The sequence below is a fragment of the Caloenas nicobarica genome, chromosome Z (assembly GCF_036013445.1).
Source record: "Caloenas nicobarica isolate bCalNic1 chromosome Z, bCalNic1.hap1, whole genome shotgun sequence".
NCBI classification, from domain to species: domain Eukaryota; kingdom Metazoa; phylum Chordata; class Aves; order Columbiformes; family Columbidae; genus Caloenas; species Caloenas nicobarica.
In genome coordinates this window covers 94,285,511-94,303,232 of record NC_088284.1, presented here as the reverse complement: position 1 = coordinate 94,303,232, position 17,722 = coordinate 94,285,511, and the positions used below count along the sequence as shown (strand labels likewise).

At 48.1% G+C, this 17,722-nt stretch overlaps 2 protein-coding genes across 2 annotated transcripts; one reads left to right on the top strand and one right to left on the bottom strand.

The window, feature by feature from the left end:
• Window positions 1-6,607: 6,607 nt before the first annotated feature.
• Window positions 6,608-8,948, bottom strand: LOC136002142 (uncharacterized). Its single transcript, XM_065656976.1, has 3 exons — window positions 8,420-8,948; window positions 7,459-7,651; window positions 6,608-7,366 (listed from the first exon to the last, which is right to left on the bottom strand). The coding sequence occupies exons 1-3, from the start codon at window positions 8,946-8,948 to the stop codon at window positions 6,676-6,678; spliced, it is 1,413 nt and encodes a 470-aa protein (XP_065513048.1). The 3' UTR covers window positions 6,608-6,675.
• Window positions 8,949-8,972: 24 nt separating this feature from the next.
• CCN1 (cellular communication network factor 1) lies at window positions 8,973-11,518 on the top strand. The gene is made up of 5 exons (XM_065655937.1): window positions 8,973-9,181; window positions 9,279-9,495; window positions 9,839-10,186; window positions 10,323-10,525; window positions 10,636-11,518. The coding sequence occupies exons 1-5, from the start codon at window positions 9,122-9,124 to the stop codon at window positions 10,933-10,935; spliced, it is 1,128 nt and encodes a 375-aa protein (XP_065512009.1). The 5' UTR covers window positions 8,973-9,121; the 3' UTR covers window positions 10,936-11,518.
• Window positions 11,519-17,722: the final 6,204 nt, after the last annotated feature.

Here is a 17,722-nt window from a genome sequence, read left to right as displayed (position 1 = left end):
CTGAGGAAAGATGTCCCTCTGCATGTGAAGCTGGTGGGAAAGCAAAACCACCTCACCAGGACTCCTAGCTTTATTTACACGCTGAGAAGACCACTACATTTTGTATATTTATGGCTGTATTGAATAACAAAGTGCTTAATCAGCCCTAACACAGACAACTTCTTCCTAACTATACTTTTTTTCCACGGAAAACTTTCCTGAGAAGTTAGTCAGTCCAGGAATCCCTTTTTAAAAGTTAATCTTTTTTATTCAAGATTTAAAGAGCTGCCAGCTGTTTAATCAGATTATCAAAATAAACTCAGCTTCTCAGCCGAGGATAATTTCTGAGGAAATCAGAGAGAGGCAGATGTAGCCACTCATTCCTTGGGAGCTCTCCAGAAACTCCAATGTCAGTTGTTTCAGTTAATTAGTGTGTGCTAATTAATTAATGCCCTTAATTTTGACCAGATCAGATTTGACATCAGTATAATCAAGATCAGAAGCTAGTGCTCAGGTAAGACCTCAGCCAAGATGAAAGCTAACATGTAAAAATTCTCCCTGAATGTGGGTTTCCCACCATCAGCATCTTGCCAGTGTGGGAAGTGTGTGCATCTTACCATGTGGGAAGAGCTCTGCACATTTTGCTTTCCCCACAGCATCTGATCCCTCTCACCTTTCAGGAACGTGCCCACCAACAGTGTCCAGGCTTTCAGCCTTGGTCCTGCACCCCAGCTCCTAGCCCACGGACAATCACTGGCACCATGCACTGGCCTGTGCACCCACCCACCCAGGCATCCCCATGCGCAGGGTTTGCTGCCTCGCTCTGCTCACCCCTGAACTCTTTATTTCACACCTGACCTTCATCGGGGCATTTCAGCAACAACTCTCCTCTCCTGCAAGAAGAGCTGCTGTCTTGAGCATCGCTTTCACTGGCTACACAAATGAGGATACGCTTCTTACCCCACATCCTCGACCAACCACCAGCTAGTCCTCCATTTTTGAAATATATAAGGCCTGAAATGTAGAATTTGGGGTTTTACACCAGCTAATATTAATAGAAACATTCCCAGGAATTTTTTTCCCCTCAATGTAAATGGAACACTTATTTTTTTTTAAGCATGCCCCCACGGTGCTCGCAGGCCAAACACTGCAGCATTGTACCCGCCGGGGAGCTTGCTATAAACACATCTGTCTCACTGCTCTGTCAGCCCCACCGAGCTCTCTATAAACCAGGAAAAGTAAACCTGTACCTTAAATATTTACTGTTTTCAGCCTGTATAATCTAGAAGTGTTATTAGCAGCAGAAGTAAGGCACACGTTTAATCAATGATTTTTATTTCGACATGGCACTGTTGAACATTGTATGGGTGCCTCCTGAAAAACCCACTCCTTGAAACCAGAGATTGTCCTCTCACAACTGATTAAACACATTATCAGCTTATCACACACTGCTCACCTGAAAGACCCATCCTATCTCCCATTTTTGTGCTCTGATCCCAAATTAACCCATAAGTCTTGAAGTTGAGGTCATGGGGAGTTTAAGCAGCAGACCTCAGGTTAGGCAGTAAGAGAAGACAGCGACAGATACCTCATTTGCTGTGTACAAAATGATACAGACGAGTGCAAAGAGTTAAAAGAATAATAACACAAAGACCAACTTCTCTGAAAGTAAACAGCTGCCATCCAGCACTAGTTTTCTTTCATGATTAACATAACAGCTAGCTTTTAATGCTTGCTCCATACAAAAGAGCTTCTGCTTTCATCTCAACCCTGACATTAGGAGTCACAATTTCTGTACAATAACAGGAAGATATTCATTAATGCAATGGTCGAAAAGGCTCTGCACCAAAGTGATTTGCTGATAGCCCCTGGTAACCCTTCACCTCCTGAGGCCACCAGACCCTGCGCAAAGAGCGGGCAGCAGAGGGGCTGCCTGGCTCGGAGGTGTGCTTCTCCCAGCGGGGCTGCACAAGCCGTGGGCTCCTCGGTCCTGGCTGAAGCCCATGCCAGGGCTCCTTCGCAGAGCAGCCCACCAGCTCTCGCCAGCCGGCTTCTTCCAGTTTTATTTTAACCCCCAGCAGAGATAAGGTGAGGAAGAGATTCCACTCACACAGTTTCTTCTTCACTCCCCTAGAAAAGTCACCCCATCCAGCTCCACAGCACAAGACACCTTTCAGATCTGGATGCTAATCAAGTCTAGATACGGCTTAGCACTTCTCCCTAATCACAGGCACATAAGACTGGGATGAGCAGCTATTTGCACGTTCTTGGATCATAACTCTGTCTCTACAAACATGATCTGTTGGCTGCCCGCAAGTCCTCACTATCTGCAAGGATGACATCGTGTCTACTTATTTGTCTGCTGTTGATTTTTTCACTACGCTATCACAGACTAGAAGCAAGAGGTACAAGCCAAAGAACAGCACAAGTAACTCATCTCCAGCAGCAGAGTAGCCCTGGAGGAGGTTGTGGCTGGCGTCCTTGTGTCGCTTAGTTCATGTGAGCGTGCACGAGGGAAGAACACAGGCTAGCTGCCACTGCAAGGTGCTCACGTAACATATTGGTGTGCAAAGGGTAAGAGCCCAGATGGAACAGAATGGAAATAAACAGTAACACGGCAAACACAGCTCAGGTCTTACTGTGTTTTAATAAGCTTGTGTATGTAGCGGAGAATGAGTAATGATTCTGGACAAAGCCAACAGGCACCTCAGGAGACTCTGAAATTAATCCTGTGACATTTCCAGCAGCTAGCCTGGGAAGTGACAGAATCCACTGTGTGGCAAAGCATGTTCAGCATCCTGCCAGATCAGGCCTCCCCTTCTGTTTACATGAAAAGGAAAAAATACATTAACCAATACTCTCTAAATTTTTTTTCCAACAAAATAGCTATAAAAATGTGTTCTTAAAACCAAAGGCTGGGCAAGTCTTTGACATGGTCATGTACCAGCAACAAGAGACTGTTCCATCAGGTCACAAACAGCAGAGAAGAAGCAAAAGCATCAGAAAGAAGGCAGAGGGTTCCCCTAGCTTTGACAGACTAACCTTAAGGAAACATAGCCATGATTATTAACTGTAATGAAACAAAACACCTTTGGGGAAAGAAGCATCTGCCATGTATTTCAAATGTAGAAAAAGAAAACAAACAAACTTGAACATACCAAAGAGAGCATATATTCTGGGGCACGCAGTTCCACAACTCAGGTAGAAGCAGGAGGCAGCTCTCTCCAAGGTGCAGTGAAGCTGCAGGCTGGGGCAGACAGCAGCTGACAAGCACTACAGACCCCAGCCTGGAACTGTGCTTTGATCAAGGGTTTCTCAGGCACAACCTGGCTGATTGCAATCAGGTTCAGCTGCCTCCAGTAACTCCTTGCGATCATGAGCAATTTTATTTTGAGCTTGCTCATTGCATCTTAACAGCTGTCAGTTTGCATGCTTTGCTCCACTGGGAAATGCTGCACTCTGAGGACCAAAGTTTAAAGTCAAGAAGGAGTTTCTAGTGAGGTCATTTGGGATGATTAACTCTCTAGGATGGGATGCCTGTCTGAGACCTTCATCTTAGCAGATGCTGGGAAAGAACCTGTGTGCTCCTGACACCTCAGCCTCCTTCGCAAAACTCAGGAGGCATAGCTGTCATTTTTTCTTTTTCTAGAATATATGAAGAGATTTCAGGCTATATTGCCATCATTTGCAAACTGCACCACTGCATGGGATGAAAACAGTAGAGGTGACTAAGAAATCCATGTGCAGCCGGCTGCTAGCTAGGACTACCTGATTTTTCATGTGCGTGTGGCATGTAGAACCAAAACCTATAACACTCTTCTCATTGCAAACTTCAGCTATACGGATGTGCCTGATGCAAATTGCATCTTCTGAATGTAGCGTAGTGTGGAAGTACACACGGATGAAAGTAGGTGAATACATACCATGTAATCCACCTGTCTCACTGAGGAAATGGTAGTGGCTGGTACTAAAATGAAGTTAATGCCAGATCCTTGAATGACAGTGACAAAGGTATTTTCAGTCTCTGACTGGGCAGGACAAGGCAGGCAGGAGCTGGCTGTCATTGCTTTGCATTTCTGTATCCAGCATGGGGTAAGCAAGCCCTGCAGCAGGTACTCCCGATCAGTGGTTCAACAGGAACACACCAACCCTCAGCAGGGATGCTTCTTGCTTCTGGTATGCTGCTATGTCCCTTACACCTGCGTAAGGTATATTTGTATAGCAGTGCAGGTCACACACTGCAGCAGCACCAATGAGCACAACTGAATACTACTGCAAATTTTCCTGCTGTTTCCCTGCAGAGTTAGGAGGCTCACAAGTGCCTCTGCTACCTTCACACAACAGGAACCTCTGCAACATCTCGACAGCAGCCAGAGGAAAATGCAACGCACCTACAAAGCAAAGTGCCTCTTGGTGCACAAATACTGCAGAGCACCTCCCCCCCCCCCAAATACTAGAAACCACAGGCAAGGCACAGACTATATAAAAACTGTCAGGCATGAGCACAGCTGAAAGAAGGGTGGTAGGGAAGAGGAAAAAACCAAATAGGAAATGCCATACTCAAAGAATTCAGCATAAACTCTGAGCAAATCAAAGCAAAAAAAAAAAACCAAACAAAAAACCAAAACTGAACACACTTGAATTTTAGTTGCTGAAGCCTTCTGGCTACTCGGCCGCTCTGCCTGCATGTTGCTATGCTTAATGTGCCCCACTGGATTTGCACCTCCTGCGAGTGACTGAGAGGAGCCATTGACTCCGGGAGCACTGATTTAGTGCGGCAGGAACTGGCGGCCTGGCAGGGGCTGCGGGAGAGGCCCAGCCCAAGGTAGGTAAACATGAGAGGAGGAAAGGCCACAGGGAAAAAGACTGAAACAGGGAAATGGAGAAGAAAGAGGAGGAGAGACGGAAGAAACGCACAGCAAAGGATGGGCAGAGGAAAAAGAGTATGAGAAAGAGGAAACTAAGCAGAGTTCAAAAAAGGGCTGGATGCTGGGTTTAGTAAGATCTTTCCCCAGAATCCTCAGGTTGCAAAGCTCTGGTGTGTGCTCTGGTTCAGTGCTGGATACTTACTGTCAGTGGGAGCGCCAGCACCCGGAAGAGCCTTGGTCCTACAGTGTTGTACGCTGCTCAGCTCTCCCCACAAATGGCCGCAGAAAACTGACACTGGGCGAAGGGAAGATAAACCATTCAGTTATTTTTTTGGTGATCTGTTTCTCTGGAAAGTCCTTTCCCTGGAGAGACACAGGCCTGTATGTATAGGCCATAAATCTGTAATACCTGCTGCATAAGCCAACTGTTTCAAATTCTTGCTTTGCATTAACCAAGATCTCAGCAGACTTTACCTGACAAACAGCAATTGCCTACGACATGAAAAGTGATGAGACCATAAAATACTCTTCATGATGTGAAGCAGGGAGGATTACCCAGTTCACTTAGACAACTAAGGTCTGGAACGGTGTGCTACACTAAATCTCAAAAAGGAAGATATTCCAAACTTTTTCCTGTTTCCTGACGTACATACAGGAGATGTAGACACAGCCTGGAAGGTAAACACTGGGTCATGGTTTGTGACAGGGAAACGTGTGCAGGGAAAGCCTGTGAAAGGGTCACAGTCTAACCTGAACTCCAGAGAAACTCAACCCATCTCAAGTGTTGTCAACTACTTGAAATTCAGGACACGTTTGTTAAAAGGTGCTTCAAAGCTTTTGAAGTGACTTTTTTTTGAGCAAATGTAGGTTCGGTTACAGTTTCTCATCAAAGTTGTGCGAGTGTGTGGTAAGACACAAAACCAAGTGAGAAAAGGTGCTATTCACTGACTTTTCCTGTGGCATTTGCTGGATGTTGTGAAAGTCATAGATCAAAGCAAAACGCTCGGTGCGTGTCCCTAAACTAGATGTAATTCAATAAACAAGTGTTTGCATAAATCCCTGAAAAGCAAAACTGGTCGATTTTAACCATGCATTGGTGTTCTACCTTCTGCTTTTTCAAAAATTTAAAAATTTTTAAAAATTTTCAGTAATCAATATGTGTTGAATCACAAAGCTGTTCCTCCTGAACACAATGCTGCTGTGTATAGAGTCACCCTGGGAAAAAAAGTACCAGTCAGACTCTCCATCTAAAAACCACTGTTAGAGTTTTAAAACTAAAATACCATAGAAAAAACCACACACCTACAAACCCAAGGGAAGCCTGGCATACCAGCTAGCTTGGAGTCTGGAAACGGGACTGAGCCTCACTCCTCCTCATCACCAGCTGGGGCTCAGCCAAATCAGTAGGGATGGAAAGTCGTTACTACCATTACTGGCAACCATCTACGTTTGCTGGTGGTCTCTGTCCAATTCTTAATGGACACATAAAATACCCCCTGTCATCAGAAATGGCACTAAATGGTATATGTTGGCAGTCTCAGAAGATAGCTGCATGTAACTAAAGATTAAATTTCCCTTTCAGCTATTGTCCCTTCTGGTCAAATTTTGGGGCATACACGTGATGAAGAAAACCACTGCTGCCTTCTGAAGAGCAAGCTCTGGGCAAAGAGGGCCTGCAGCTTTCACCCCATCGCCTTTCTTGAGCCACAAAACCACCACAAAGCAAAACATCGATCTAATTTATTTGAATAAAAACACAGAGATAATAAATTGAAGGGGGGAGTGGGACAAAAAACAACAACAACAAAACCATAATGCGGACCCTCCATCAGGCCTGGCCTGGGCATGGGCCTGGCCACCCCCGGCAGGAGGGAGCAGTGCTGGGGACACGGGCCCTTCTGCCCCGCACGGCCGCCGCCGCGGGGACATCCCTGGAGGAGCAGGAGGACGAGGCCGGAGCCCGGGCCGGGAGCGCCACCGGCGTCTCGTCCGACGCGGATGCCCACCGCATTGCCCCCGCCTCCGTGCCCGGGGTCACGGCATCGCCCTGCAGGGAGCGGCCGCTCCGTCCCGTCCCGTCCCGCTCCGTCCCGTCCCGTCCCGCCCCGGGCTGCCGGTGCCGCTCCGCCCGTGCTGCTGCGCGGAGCCGCGCGGGTCTCTGCGGGACGGTGGACAAGGATGTGCCGGCCACATCAGCCCCGCTCACGCCCCGGGGCGGGAGCCGCTCAGATGAAGGTGCACGCTGGAGAGGTGAAGCAAACCGGTGCATGTTTTTGGGAAGTCCGCCGCGAGGCTCCAGGCTGCCGCTGCCGCCCGGCCCGGCCCGGCCCGGCCCGGCCCAGGACAGACAGGGCCCCTCTGTTTGCGCCCCTTCGGTGCCGCCCGCCCCGCAGCCGCGTCCCCCCGCCGCACTCCGCCGGCCCCAGCCGCGGCCAGGAGCAGCGCTTTCAAGACAACAACAAACCCCCTTTTCTGCGGCTCCGGCAAGGTCCAACAAGGCTGCCTTATTATTCCTGCTGCTATTAAAACACAACACAAAACAACGCGCACACACAGGCGCGCGCACGCAGATGCGACCCCCGGCCCCTGCGCTGCCGGGAGCAGCACTTACCGCAGCCATGTGCGCAGTCCCCACTCAGTCCCCGTGAAACGGTCCTTTCTGTAGTAACCCTTTCGGCTGTGGCACCGGGCAGGCGACGAGACGTCTGGGCTTCGCTCCTCCGAGCAGCCGGGCTGCTGCTGCGTCCCCTCCCTAAATGCCCATCCTTTACGAGCAGCGCACAGACACTTACTGTATGGAAATGCTACGCAGACAGGTTAATCACATCCCCCTTCTCTTCGCATCCCCTCCCTCTCTACTGTCTCCCTCGCCCCCTCCCCTCTCTGCTTTTCATGGGCTTTGGAGGATTTTTTGCAAAGTTTCGCATCTCCTCTGAGTCTGCTTCTCCACCTTCCAGCCTTGAAGGCGACCGAAAAAAACCCCAAACTTATGTTAGGAACAATAATCTCATTTGCAAAGAAAAATCCCTGGAATGGGGACTTATTGTAACGCCGTTGGGTAGCAGACTCAACTGCTGGGCTTTTTTCAATAAAGGAGCAAACTGCAGTATAACGCCAGTTGGCTCCTCCAGCACAATTCTCCTAAATCATGATAGACAGATTGCGTGAAAAACAGGAATTCCAAAGAATTTCCTGCCCTGGGAACAGAAGTTAAGGCTATATTTAACAACATCTGAAGCTGTCAAGAATGCTTTGTGGTTGGATAACAGAGCAGAAAAATGTGAAAAATGCAGGCTACTGCTATACCAAATATGGAAATACTGTTACGTCTGGTGTCTAAATCCCCATCTGGAAATACTTAGAGCCATGAAAAGAAAAGACGCCACAACAGAAGCTTTAACTCTTCTCCTCAACCCCAAATCCTAAACTTAAACAAGGAAATAAATACTATTCGAGGACCCCCAACTTGAGCGAGGGACACTAAAACCAGTGATAAACAGGACGACAGAGGGCCGTTTGCTGCAGGGCCCAGGATTTCCTGCGGTTTCATTTCTGGCCTGAAAAGTGGGCACCTCGGTGCGCCCCGGGCATCGCCAGGCTTGGGCTCTGCGTGAAACGTTTCGTTTCTCCCTCGAGCGGCAGCAGCGGCAGGCTCCCGGGTACCGCCGGCTCGTTTGTGGAAAGTGTCACGAGTACGACACAGCCCGTAACGCGGGGCCGCAGTCGGTGCGGGGGGACAGATGCGCATCTCCGTTGCTGCCGGCAGCGCAGGTGGGCGGGCGCGGGGGGCGGCCGGGGCCGGCTCCTGCACGGCACCCACCGGCGCGGCAGCGCATGCGAAAAGCTCCGTGTTCCGACACCCTCGTGTTCCGGCGCGTCTGCAAGGACAGCGGGGAAAGCACCCCACGTCCCGGGCGCGCGCCCCGCGGGAGGAGCCCGTCCCGCGCCGCCACCTCCCGCTCCCCCGCCCCCCCCCCCCGCGCTGGCCGGCAGGGGCGGGCGGAGGCGGGGGCCGGGGGGACCCCCCGCGGCAGCTCCGCCGCCACGGCCGCGGTGCCGGGAGACGGGGCGGGGCGGGGCGGCCGCGCGCGCCAGCCGCATTCCTGGGATGCCGCGAGCGCTGGATGCGGCCGCGGCCCGGAACGCGCGACGTCAGCGCCGCGGCGCACGCGGCGGCCCCGCGCCCCATATAAGGCGGTCGCGCCCGCCGCTGCCTCAGACCGCGCCGGCCGCGCTCCGCTCGCCGCTGCCGCCCCGCACCGCCGGCGCTGGACATGGGCTCCGCGGGCACCCGCTCCGCTCTGGCGGCCGCTCTCCTCTGCCTGGCGCGCCTGGTAAGTGCCGCGGCTCTGCCCGCAGCGGGTGGGCGGCGGGGGGGGGCTCCGCTCCCGGCACTCACCGACCGCCGCTCTGCTCCGCTCCGCTCCGCAGGCTCTGGGCTCGCCCTGCCCCGCCGTGTGCCAGTGCCCGGCGGCCGTGCCGCAGTGCGCCCCGGGCGTGGGGCTGGTGCCGGACGGCTGCGGCTGCTGCAAGGTCTGCGCCAAGCAGCTGAACGAGGACTGCAGCCGGGCGCAGCCCTGCGACCACACCAAGGGGCTGGAGTGCAACTTCGGCGCCAGCCCCGCCGCGCTCAAGGGCATCTGCAGAGGTAAGCGGCCGGTCCTCCGCCTCCCCCGGGAGAAAACCCCGGTCCCCGTAGTGCCGAAGTTTAGTAACTTCGAGTCCATGTATGGTTATGCTTTGTTGTTGGTAGCTTGGCAGAAAGGCACATGACTTCAGCAGTCTGGAATGCGATTCAGTATGTCTGGGCTCCGCTAAACGCACATAAGGAAAAGTGATTCCTGACTAAGTTATTGTTCGGGGCCCGCGTCTCCGGGGGGTTGTAGGGAGCTCCACCGTAAATTGAATTTAACAGACCAGCAAATACCTGTGCTTGAACCAGCGATTCCAGCCGCTGACTCCCTCCTTTCCCTCTCTGTTAACTTCTGCAGCACAGTCCGAAGGCAGACCGTGTGAATATAACTCCAAAATCTACCAGAACGGCGAAAGCTTCCAGCCGAACTGTAAACACCAGTGTACGTGCATAGATGGAGCTGTGGGCTGCATCCCGCTCTGCCCGCAGGAGCTCTCTCTTCCTAACCTGGGCTGTTCCAGCCCCAGGCTGGTCAAAGTCCCCGGGCAGTGCTGTGAAGAGTGGGTCTGTGATGAAAGCAAGGATGCGCTGGATGAGCTGGAAGGCTTCTTCAGCAAAGAGTTTGGTCTGGATGATTCCGAAGGTGAACTAACCAGGAACAACGAGCTAATTGCCATTGTGAAAGGAGGCCTGAAAATGCTACCTGGTGAGTATGGGCTAATCTGTGTGACAGTTACAGGGAGGAGGTGGGAAGATGGCTATACAACTCCTTAGACCCTCATGGAAAGAAAGAAACCCAGTGACAGGATATAGTTAGGCTAAGCCCTCCTTTTCTTTTCCAGTATTTGGATCTGAGCCACAAAGCCGAGCTTTTGAGAATCCCAAATGCATTGTGCAAACAACGTCCTGGTCCCAGTGCTCAAAGACATGTGGAACTGGCATCTCCACGAGGGTCACCAATGACAATCCCGACTGCAAGCTCATCAAAGAGACCAGGATATGTGAAGTGAGGCCGTGTGGCCAGCCTAGCTATGCCTCCCTAAAGGTAAATACAGACTCTTCTGGTGCTCCTCTTCTTTGCGAACTGCTTCGGGTAGAGGGTAAAGGCTGGAGAAGAATCTCTTGCTAATAATATTATCACCTCTCCTTTTACAGAAAGGAAAAAAATGTACGAAGACGAAGAAGTCCCCATCCCCAGTGAAGTTTACTTATGCCGGATGCTCCAGTGTGAAGAAGTACCGCCCCAAGTACTGTGGCTCCTGCGTGGATGGCAGGTGCTGTACGCCCCTGCAGACCAGGACTGTCAAGATCAGGTTCCGCTGTGACGACGGAGAAACCTTCACCAAGAGTGTCATGATGATCCAGTCCTGCCGCTGCAACTACAACTGTCCGCACGCGAGTGAAGCGTATCCCTACTACAGACTGGTCAATGACATTCACAAATTTAGGGACTAAGTTGTGTTGGGGGTGGGATGCTAAACAGAATTTTGAAGTAACCAGCCATGGAGAAAGGACCTCTGATGGAAATGGTGCCTTGCCCATTTGAGGGCAACATCGAGATGTTATGAGAGTGCACTGTGCAACTGGACACTAATGCAACAGAGATTTAAGCATACTTAAAGCTTCATAGTACTGGAGCAACTTTACTGCTTCTTTTTGGAGCACCTTATCTAATTATATACTGTTTTCTGTTTGTAAGTGATCAGATAAATGTTTGTTCCCATTATGAAAACTTTTTTCTATCCTGTTTGATTTAACACTCTGCTTTCTCCCCCTCCCTCCATCCTCTCCCACCCTTTCCCAACCAAGTTGGAAGTTACATTCCTTCCTGAGGTGGGCACTTGTGGGGTGTTCACAGTGGCAGCTATTATGTACCAACTGTAGTTTAATGGCAAACAGAAATCAGTTGTTTTAAAGCTGAGTATTTTATTTATCAAAGTGTAGCTTTTTGTTTTTCATTGAGTTTTTGGTTTTTGTGTTTTTACCCCTTCCAACCCCTGTAATACTGGAATAGGTTGTAAATGATTTTAATTTTATATTCAATGAATTAAAAGAATTTATTTATGGAATTAATCATTTAATAAAGAAATATTTACCTAATTCCTCTTAGTAGAGCATTCTGATAAGCAACAGACTTAAAAGCTCTTGCATTTACTGTATTTGGTGAAAAGGTTTTCAGAATTCACAGTTAGGTTCTCTGAAAATTAAGCTCTACTACAGAAGCAGCAATGAACCAGAAAGCTGAGTCTAATTCTTTGGGTAAATGATGTTTTGAAGTGGTGCATGCAGTCTGCAACTCCATGCTCTAGAAAGTATATATAGGAAAAGCGTCTTGGCATTGAAAGCAAATGGTTGATAGAGAGACTGAAGTGTTAATTAGACTGTCAGATTATTCAAACTGTCCTGGAATGTGCAACATAAGGTACCTCATTAGAATGCAGCACATGCACTGTGATATTGAACATTGGGGTGGAAGTGGTCATCAGGTCTCATGTTTTTTGGTGGCTGCTTTTTGCAAATTAATACATTTCTGTGGCAGAAGAATGTGTCCTACAGTCTACAGGAGGTAGTTTGCTTTCACTAAATTCAAATTAAATGAGCTTGAAGCAATGACTTTTGTTAATCCTAATAAGCCAGCGATGAAAAGTAAACATACTGTTAACAGGAGAAGAATGTGAGGAATTTCAAGTACTTCTCCAATGGCATAAAAGGCAAAGCAGCCACTCTTTTCCTCACCTCCCCTCACCACTTTTTAAATATGTAATTACACTTTATCTTATGGGACACAGATGACGCTTGGCAAATCAAGGGAGCTGTTAAGATAAATAGCTGGCACATGGTAAGAAAATGAACTAGGGGAGCATGTGAGAAAGTGGCATTAAACATCTGTACTATGCTGGTTAGCATAAAGCTGCACGGCAGGTGAGAGTGAAAGGAAACCTGCAACAGGGTGTGTTTTTTTCTTTGTCCTTGTCAGTGATTAGCTCTCTAGCAAAATATCCTCCCCGTAGTCCTTAGTATGAAAGCTACTTCTCATGAAAAAAGAGACTGATTTTTGAGGTTTTTAAAATTGTGAAGGGTTATCATCTAGTATCACACAGATGCAGAAGTGGTTAAGAGTCAACTTTTTACTAGACGTAAATATTTCAATAAAATAAATGGCCAAATATCTCAGAAGCTCATCTTTGGCAGCTAATGCTTTGCCTGAGAAATTACAAACATCTCTCTTCTGCTCAGTCAAGTTCTCTCCCTGCAGGCATTCAAAACTTGAGCTGTTTTGGAATTCACCACCTGGCCACCAGTCTCAGCTGTATCTAAACTTGTCTGTACAATATCTGTTGACAGTAAAAGTGTAAAACGCAGTGAAGCGCTTTTGTTTGGCTTCTGCTTACATCTAGCACTGAACACGTCACTGCCTCAGCTGCTCACTGAGAATCATGAGGTTTACACATCGGGCTACTGCATGGAGAGAGCAAGAGGAGCAGAACAGGCAGCTCACAGGCACGCCGCAGCTGCACGTGCCTTCCTCGCCATCCCCGCTGTCACTTACACTTGAATGACACCCATCTTCAAACCAACGTAAGTAACAGTTCCCTGAAAATTACATATATGCATGACTACACATAGACTATGTGCCTGTGACACGTATACCATATACAAACAGCAGTGGCCCGTCCAACTCCTGCCTCAAGTGTGGCTCCAGCCAGGCCCTGGATTTTACAACCCGCGCTTCGGGCTTTCCATGTTCCATAAAGTAGAGGGGTAGTTCTGTCATCTGCTCACTGGAAAAATGTACTGTTGGGAGAATAGGGGCTGCAGGAGCAGATCATGCAAACATAAGAGTAAAATATACTACACGAAATTATCCTGCTATAAAGAGAGGGAATGAACCCCACTAAAATGAACTGCAAGCCTTCCAGAGCTGGGGTCTCACACCAACTGATCACCACCATATAGTCCTCTCTTCACATTTTGCATTTCACAATTACATGGCAAAACTATTAAAACCCACAGTTCACAATACTGTAAAAGGAATCACTGTTGTTTTTTGTGTAACATCTTTGCACCTGCTTTGAAATCTTAATACTCTCTGTTGTTCCAGCACAAAAACCTCTAAATACTAGGCATGAAAATATAAAAGCACAGGTTCCTTGAAGTGCAATCAGCAGGGCTTACAGGTAAGGTTAATGAGCACAACTATAACTTTACTTCTTGCTCAAAACCTAAAATATCAAATCCCCTCTCCTGCCTGCCCCTCGTCCTTTGGCTAGTTATTTTTAAGCTCAGCTTTGTCACGCACTCCCTCTTTCCCAGCTGTACTGAGCGGTGGGGTCACCCTAGGATGCAGCGGGGTGATGTGGGGCATTTGCTGGATCTGGTGCTGCCGCCAAAAGGAGCATTTGTCAAACTACAGGTTTGGGGCTGAAGGAATGTGTGGTCTTGTATTCAACATGCTCATTTCCAAGGGTGTGATGGTGGAAATGACTATATCAGGATAAAATCGTCCCTACTGATGAAGGCAATAGAGTGAAGACAAAGGTTCTGCTTTCCTAAGTGCTGCAGCACAGGAAACAACTTAAAAGCAGGAGTACAAAGAGAACAGACTTCCATGATTATATTACACTCTCTCCGGTGGGATGCTGCTAGCTCGCTCTCCTGAACAAGCAGCAGATGGAGGAATAGCCAACATCTCACTGGCAGTGGGACAGCCAAGCTGTTAATTAACCCTCGCTGAGCTGAGCCATGAGAACCTCTATACTGCATATACAAATCACTGCGGAACCCACGGCAAAGCAGTCCCCGCTGGGCTGCCCGACCCTCCAGCAGGCACCTTCTGGGAACCGGGCCCATCTCCCTGCTACTGGGGGGAAGCCGGTGGGCTGGGCAAGAGTGGGCAGAGACACGGCAGATCAGTGGGGTTGCTGCGGGAGGAGCTGCAGTGCTCACCGGCCGCTGAAGCTGCACAAATGCCCCACAGGTCCTGCGGACTGAAATAAGGAAGCGTGCAGCAGGCAGACATCCAGGGCGGCAAGTCCAACCTACCCACCTACACAGAAGCAGTCAGAAGTGCTGCACCAGAGGCTTGCTCTTGCCAGATGCTCGCCCTCCTGTGCTGATCCTGCAGAAAAGCACTTCAATACACGTGCACATTTTATTTTAGTCCTGTTTAATCAGTGGGACTATTTCCATGCAGTGCCCAGAGCACTCAGCACGCAGCAAGGGAAGGCTCTGCAGCTCTCCTGGTGGCTCAGACTCGACCCTGTTTTTTCATTTAGATACGTTCCTGTTTTCATCTTCACATTTTTTTCTCCACATGATATAGCCACATATAAAACAGCACACAGAAATGCAGAGGTGCCACAGTGAAAGCAATAACACACAACTAGCTTTGGAGATAACTATAAGCACATTTCAACTCATGAACAACTGAACTGCATGGAACTGCAGTGAGACTTGGTGTCTAGGAAATACAAATCCCATAAAAGACGACTTCAACCAACAAAATGATACAATAAGCATCCGTCTGTATCACCCTGTAAAGACCAAACACCAAGAAACTGAATAGATGGTATCCAGTATGCTATGACTCCCCTCTGCCCCGAAAAGCTAGAGAGCTATGACTTCAACATACACAATTTATACTGGAGAAGATCTGAAAGACCCCAAGGCACCGTTCACATAAGCAACATCATCTGTCTTGAAGTACAACTACTTACGGGATGGAATGTAGCAACTGCCCAGGAGGAAAAGATTACACACGGTTTTGTAAGGTTTTTGTTTACTAGACAGAAGAAATTTAAAGGTAGGGTGCACAGATGTGCTCAGATGGGAATCTAGCTAGGACACATACATTGACAGCTTAACCTCATGACGAATGCAGCTTCACTAAGAATGGACTCCATTACAAATATCAGTTAAACAGTTTGCAGTGTAGTCCAGCAATATTTTGAGAACACTGTTTGAACACCAGATCAAAAGAAGCCCAGTGTACCAGCTGAGTCAAAACCACCGGCTTCTCTGAAGGCACTGATTTCCTTTGGCATCTCAAACCAAAGAGGTTAGATCACAATTAGTTCATGAATTTGACAAAATCAGACATCAGGACGTCACAGCTGTAAAACCAGCAAGTCTGTTAATGAGAACTTAAAACAGCAAAATACATTTTACTCTGCAGAAGCAGATACTTGTGCTGTAGGGGAACAAGTCCATTAAAACCCACATGGATGCCAAAGCACAGCTGAAAGTAAAGGTTGGGAAAAAAAGGTCAACACAGAGACATCACTGAGAGTTCAGATATGAAAGTGATAGGGACTTGTCAGGCAAGCTTTTAACGCCATTCCTGTCTGCTCTTTTTCCTGACTATCCATACCTCATCCACCAACTTCATTTTTGCCTCACTTGGGCATATCTCTACTCCCTGTTGGCACTCTTGGCAAAATGGACAAGTTCTGGGGCTACAATGCAATTCAGTAGAAAATCTGGAAGCAAGGAGTGGAAAGGCAACAGCAGCTTTCACAGCCACTTCTTCCTCCTCCTTGAGGCAGAACTGGGATGATAGGAAGAAAGTGGCAACGTGATTTTAAAAACACTTTTGCTTTCTTCACCAGCTGGGATCATGCAGGAACCAGCCAGCTCCCAGTGTGGTTACTCTCTAAATCAAGACTCCCTCTCCTCTCTGATTTCTATCTCTGCTTCTTTGGCAGTTTATTTTTAACCCGTTCCGATTTGTCATGCAACCCCACAAACAGCAGTACTGATGCAACTGATGCAAAACGAAGCCTAATGCAAAAGGATTAAATAAATATGAGGGCTACTGTGCCAGTTAAGAAAACATTATCCCCTGTTTTATCACTAGCAGGAGCCAGCAAGTTCACAAAGACTTCCCCTTACCCAAAAGGTAGGCAAGGCTCTAGTGGCTTTCCATATTTTATCACTCTCTTGATTTTTCCTGCCAAAAAGCCTACTACAGTAAGATAGCCTGGAAATGCTTTTCAACAGGAAAAGTTAGTGGTGAAATCAGGCCAAGCCAGTGGAGCTTTGCTTCCAAAACAAAAAAATGTTACAACGCACAGAGCCAATGCGGGAAAGAAGCTCTCGCAACAAAAGCATCATTAGAGCTAAGTCACCATCCGACGGGTCACCGAGACCCAGCAGGACACGGCGGGAACACATTTATGTTATCGGATCACAGACAGGCAGCAAAACAACTATCCTTGTTTTTTCCTGCTTTTACATGTCATCTGCAACTTCCCTTTCAGTTTCACTATTTATTTCCAGTTGGTTTTGCTGCCATTTCTTGTTTGTCTTGCATGCACGTGATTTCCTTCTATTTCACCACAGATTTCCACCAAATAAAACCATATGCACTACCATAGCAACATTTTAATACAAACACGGGGTAATCTTTGTTCACTGAAGTACACAGTTCATTTTTTTTCTCTTATTAACACAACCTGCATCTGCATACAGTTTAACTGAATGTCATAGCAACAACATAAACACAAATTCAAGATATTTTTTTCCTTTGGAGGGAGGAAGAATAAGTGTTTTCAGGAAAAGAGCGTGGGACTTCAGAAAGCAGAATGAAATGTTTGTGACCAAATAGGGTCTGAAGTTACATCATCACAGCTGTATATTTACTCTGTGAAAGCCTGCCCTGGAGGTGTTATACATTCCCGGTTCCTACAGATGTCAATAGCGAACAGCCGTATCTGGCAGGGCTGGGTCTGCATCACAGCTCTGCTTATACACAACAGGTACGTGGGACAGGCTATCAGCACTACAGCAAACTTGGGAAGTTATGTGCTATTTTAGACTAGAGTGCGTGTTCTTCACAGTAAACAGTGTTTTAGTCCTAATGCAAAGTCAAACTGCACTGTTCGAGTGACAAAAACGGGTCCTGCGTGCCTCTAAGACCTAACGCCAACCCCACATTTTACAGCATGACCCTCTTTTCCCCTACAGATCAACAATTCCTAATGTGATGATAAATACGGTAAAACCCAGAATTCAGATGTGTTTTTTCAAAACTCAGCTGTTACTCTGACAGGGGGTGTAACGTTGTTTACCCATGACAACTCAATAACTTATGCCTCATACCCCCAGGAAGTTATACAAAAAAGGAAAAGAACCAAGTTCTCTCATATGGCTGACTCAGTCCTACCTCTCAGCTATTGCTATGCACTTAGCTATGCTCTATTTTTGTCCTTTATGGCTTGTGAAAGGGATGACTTCATTAAGC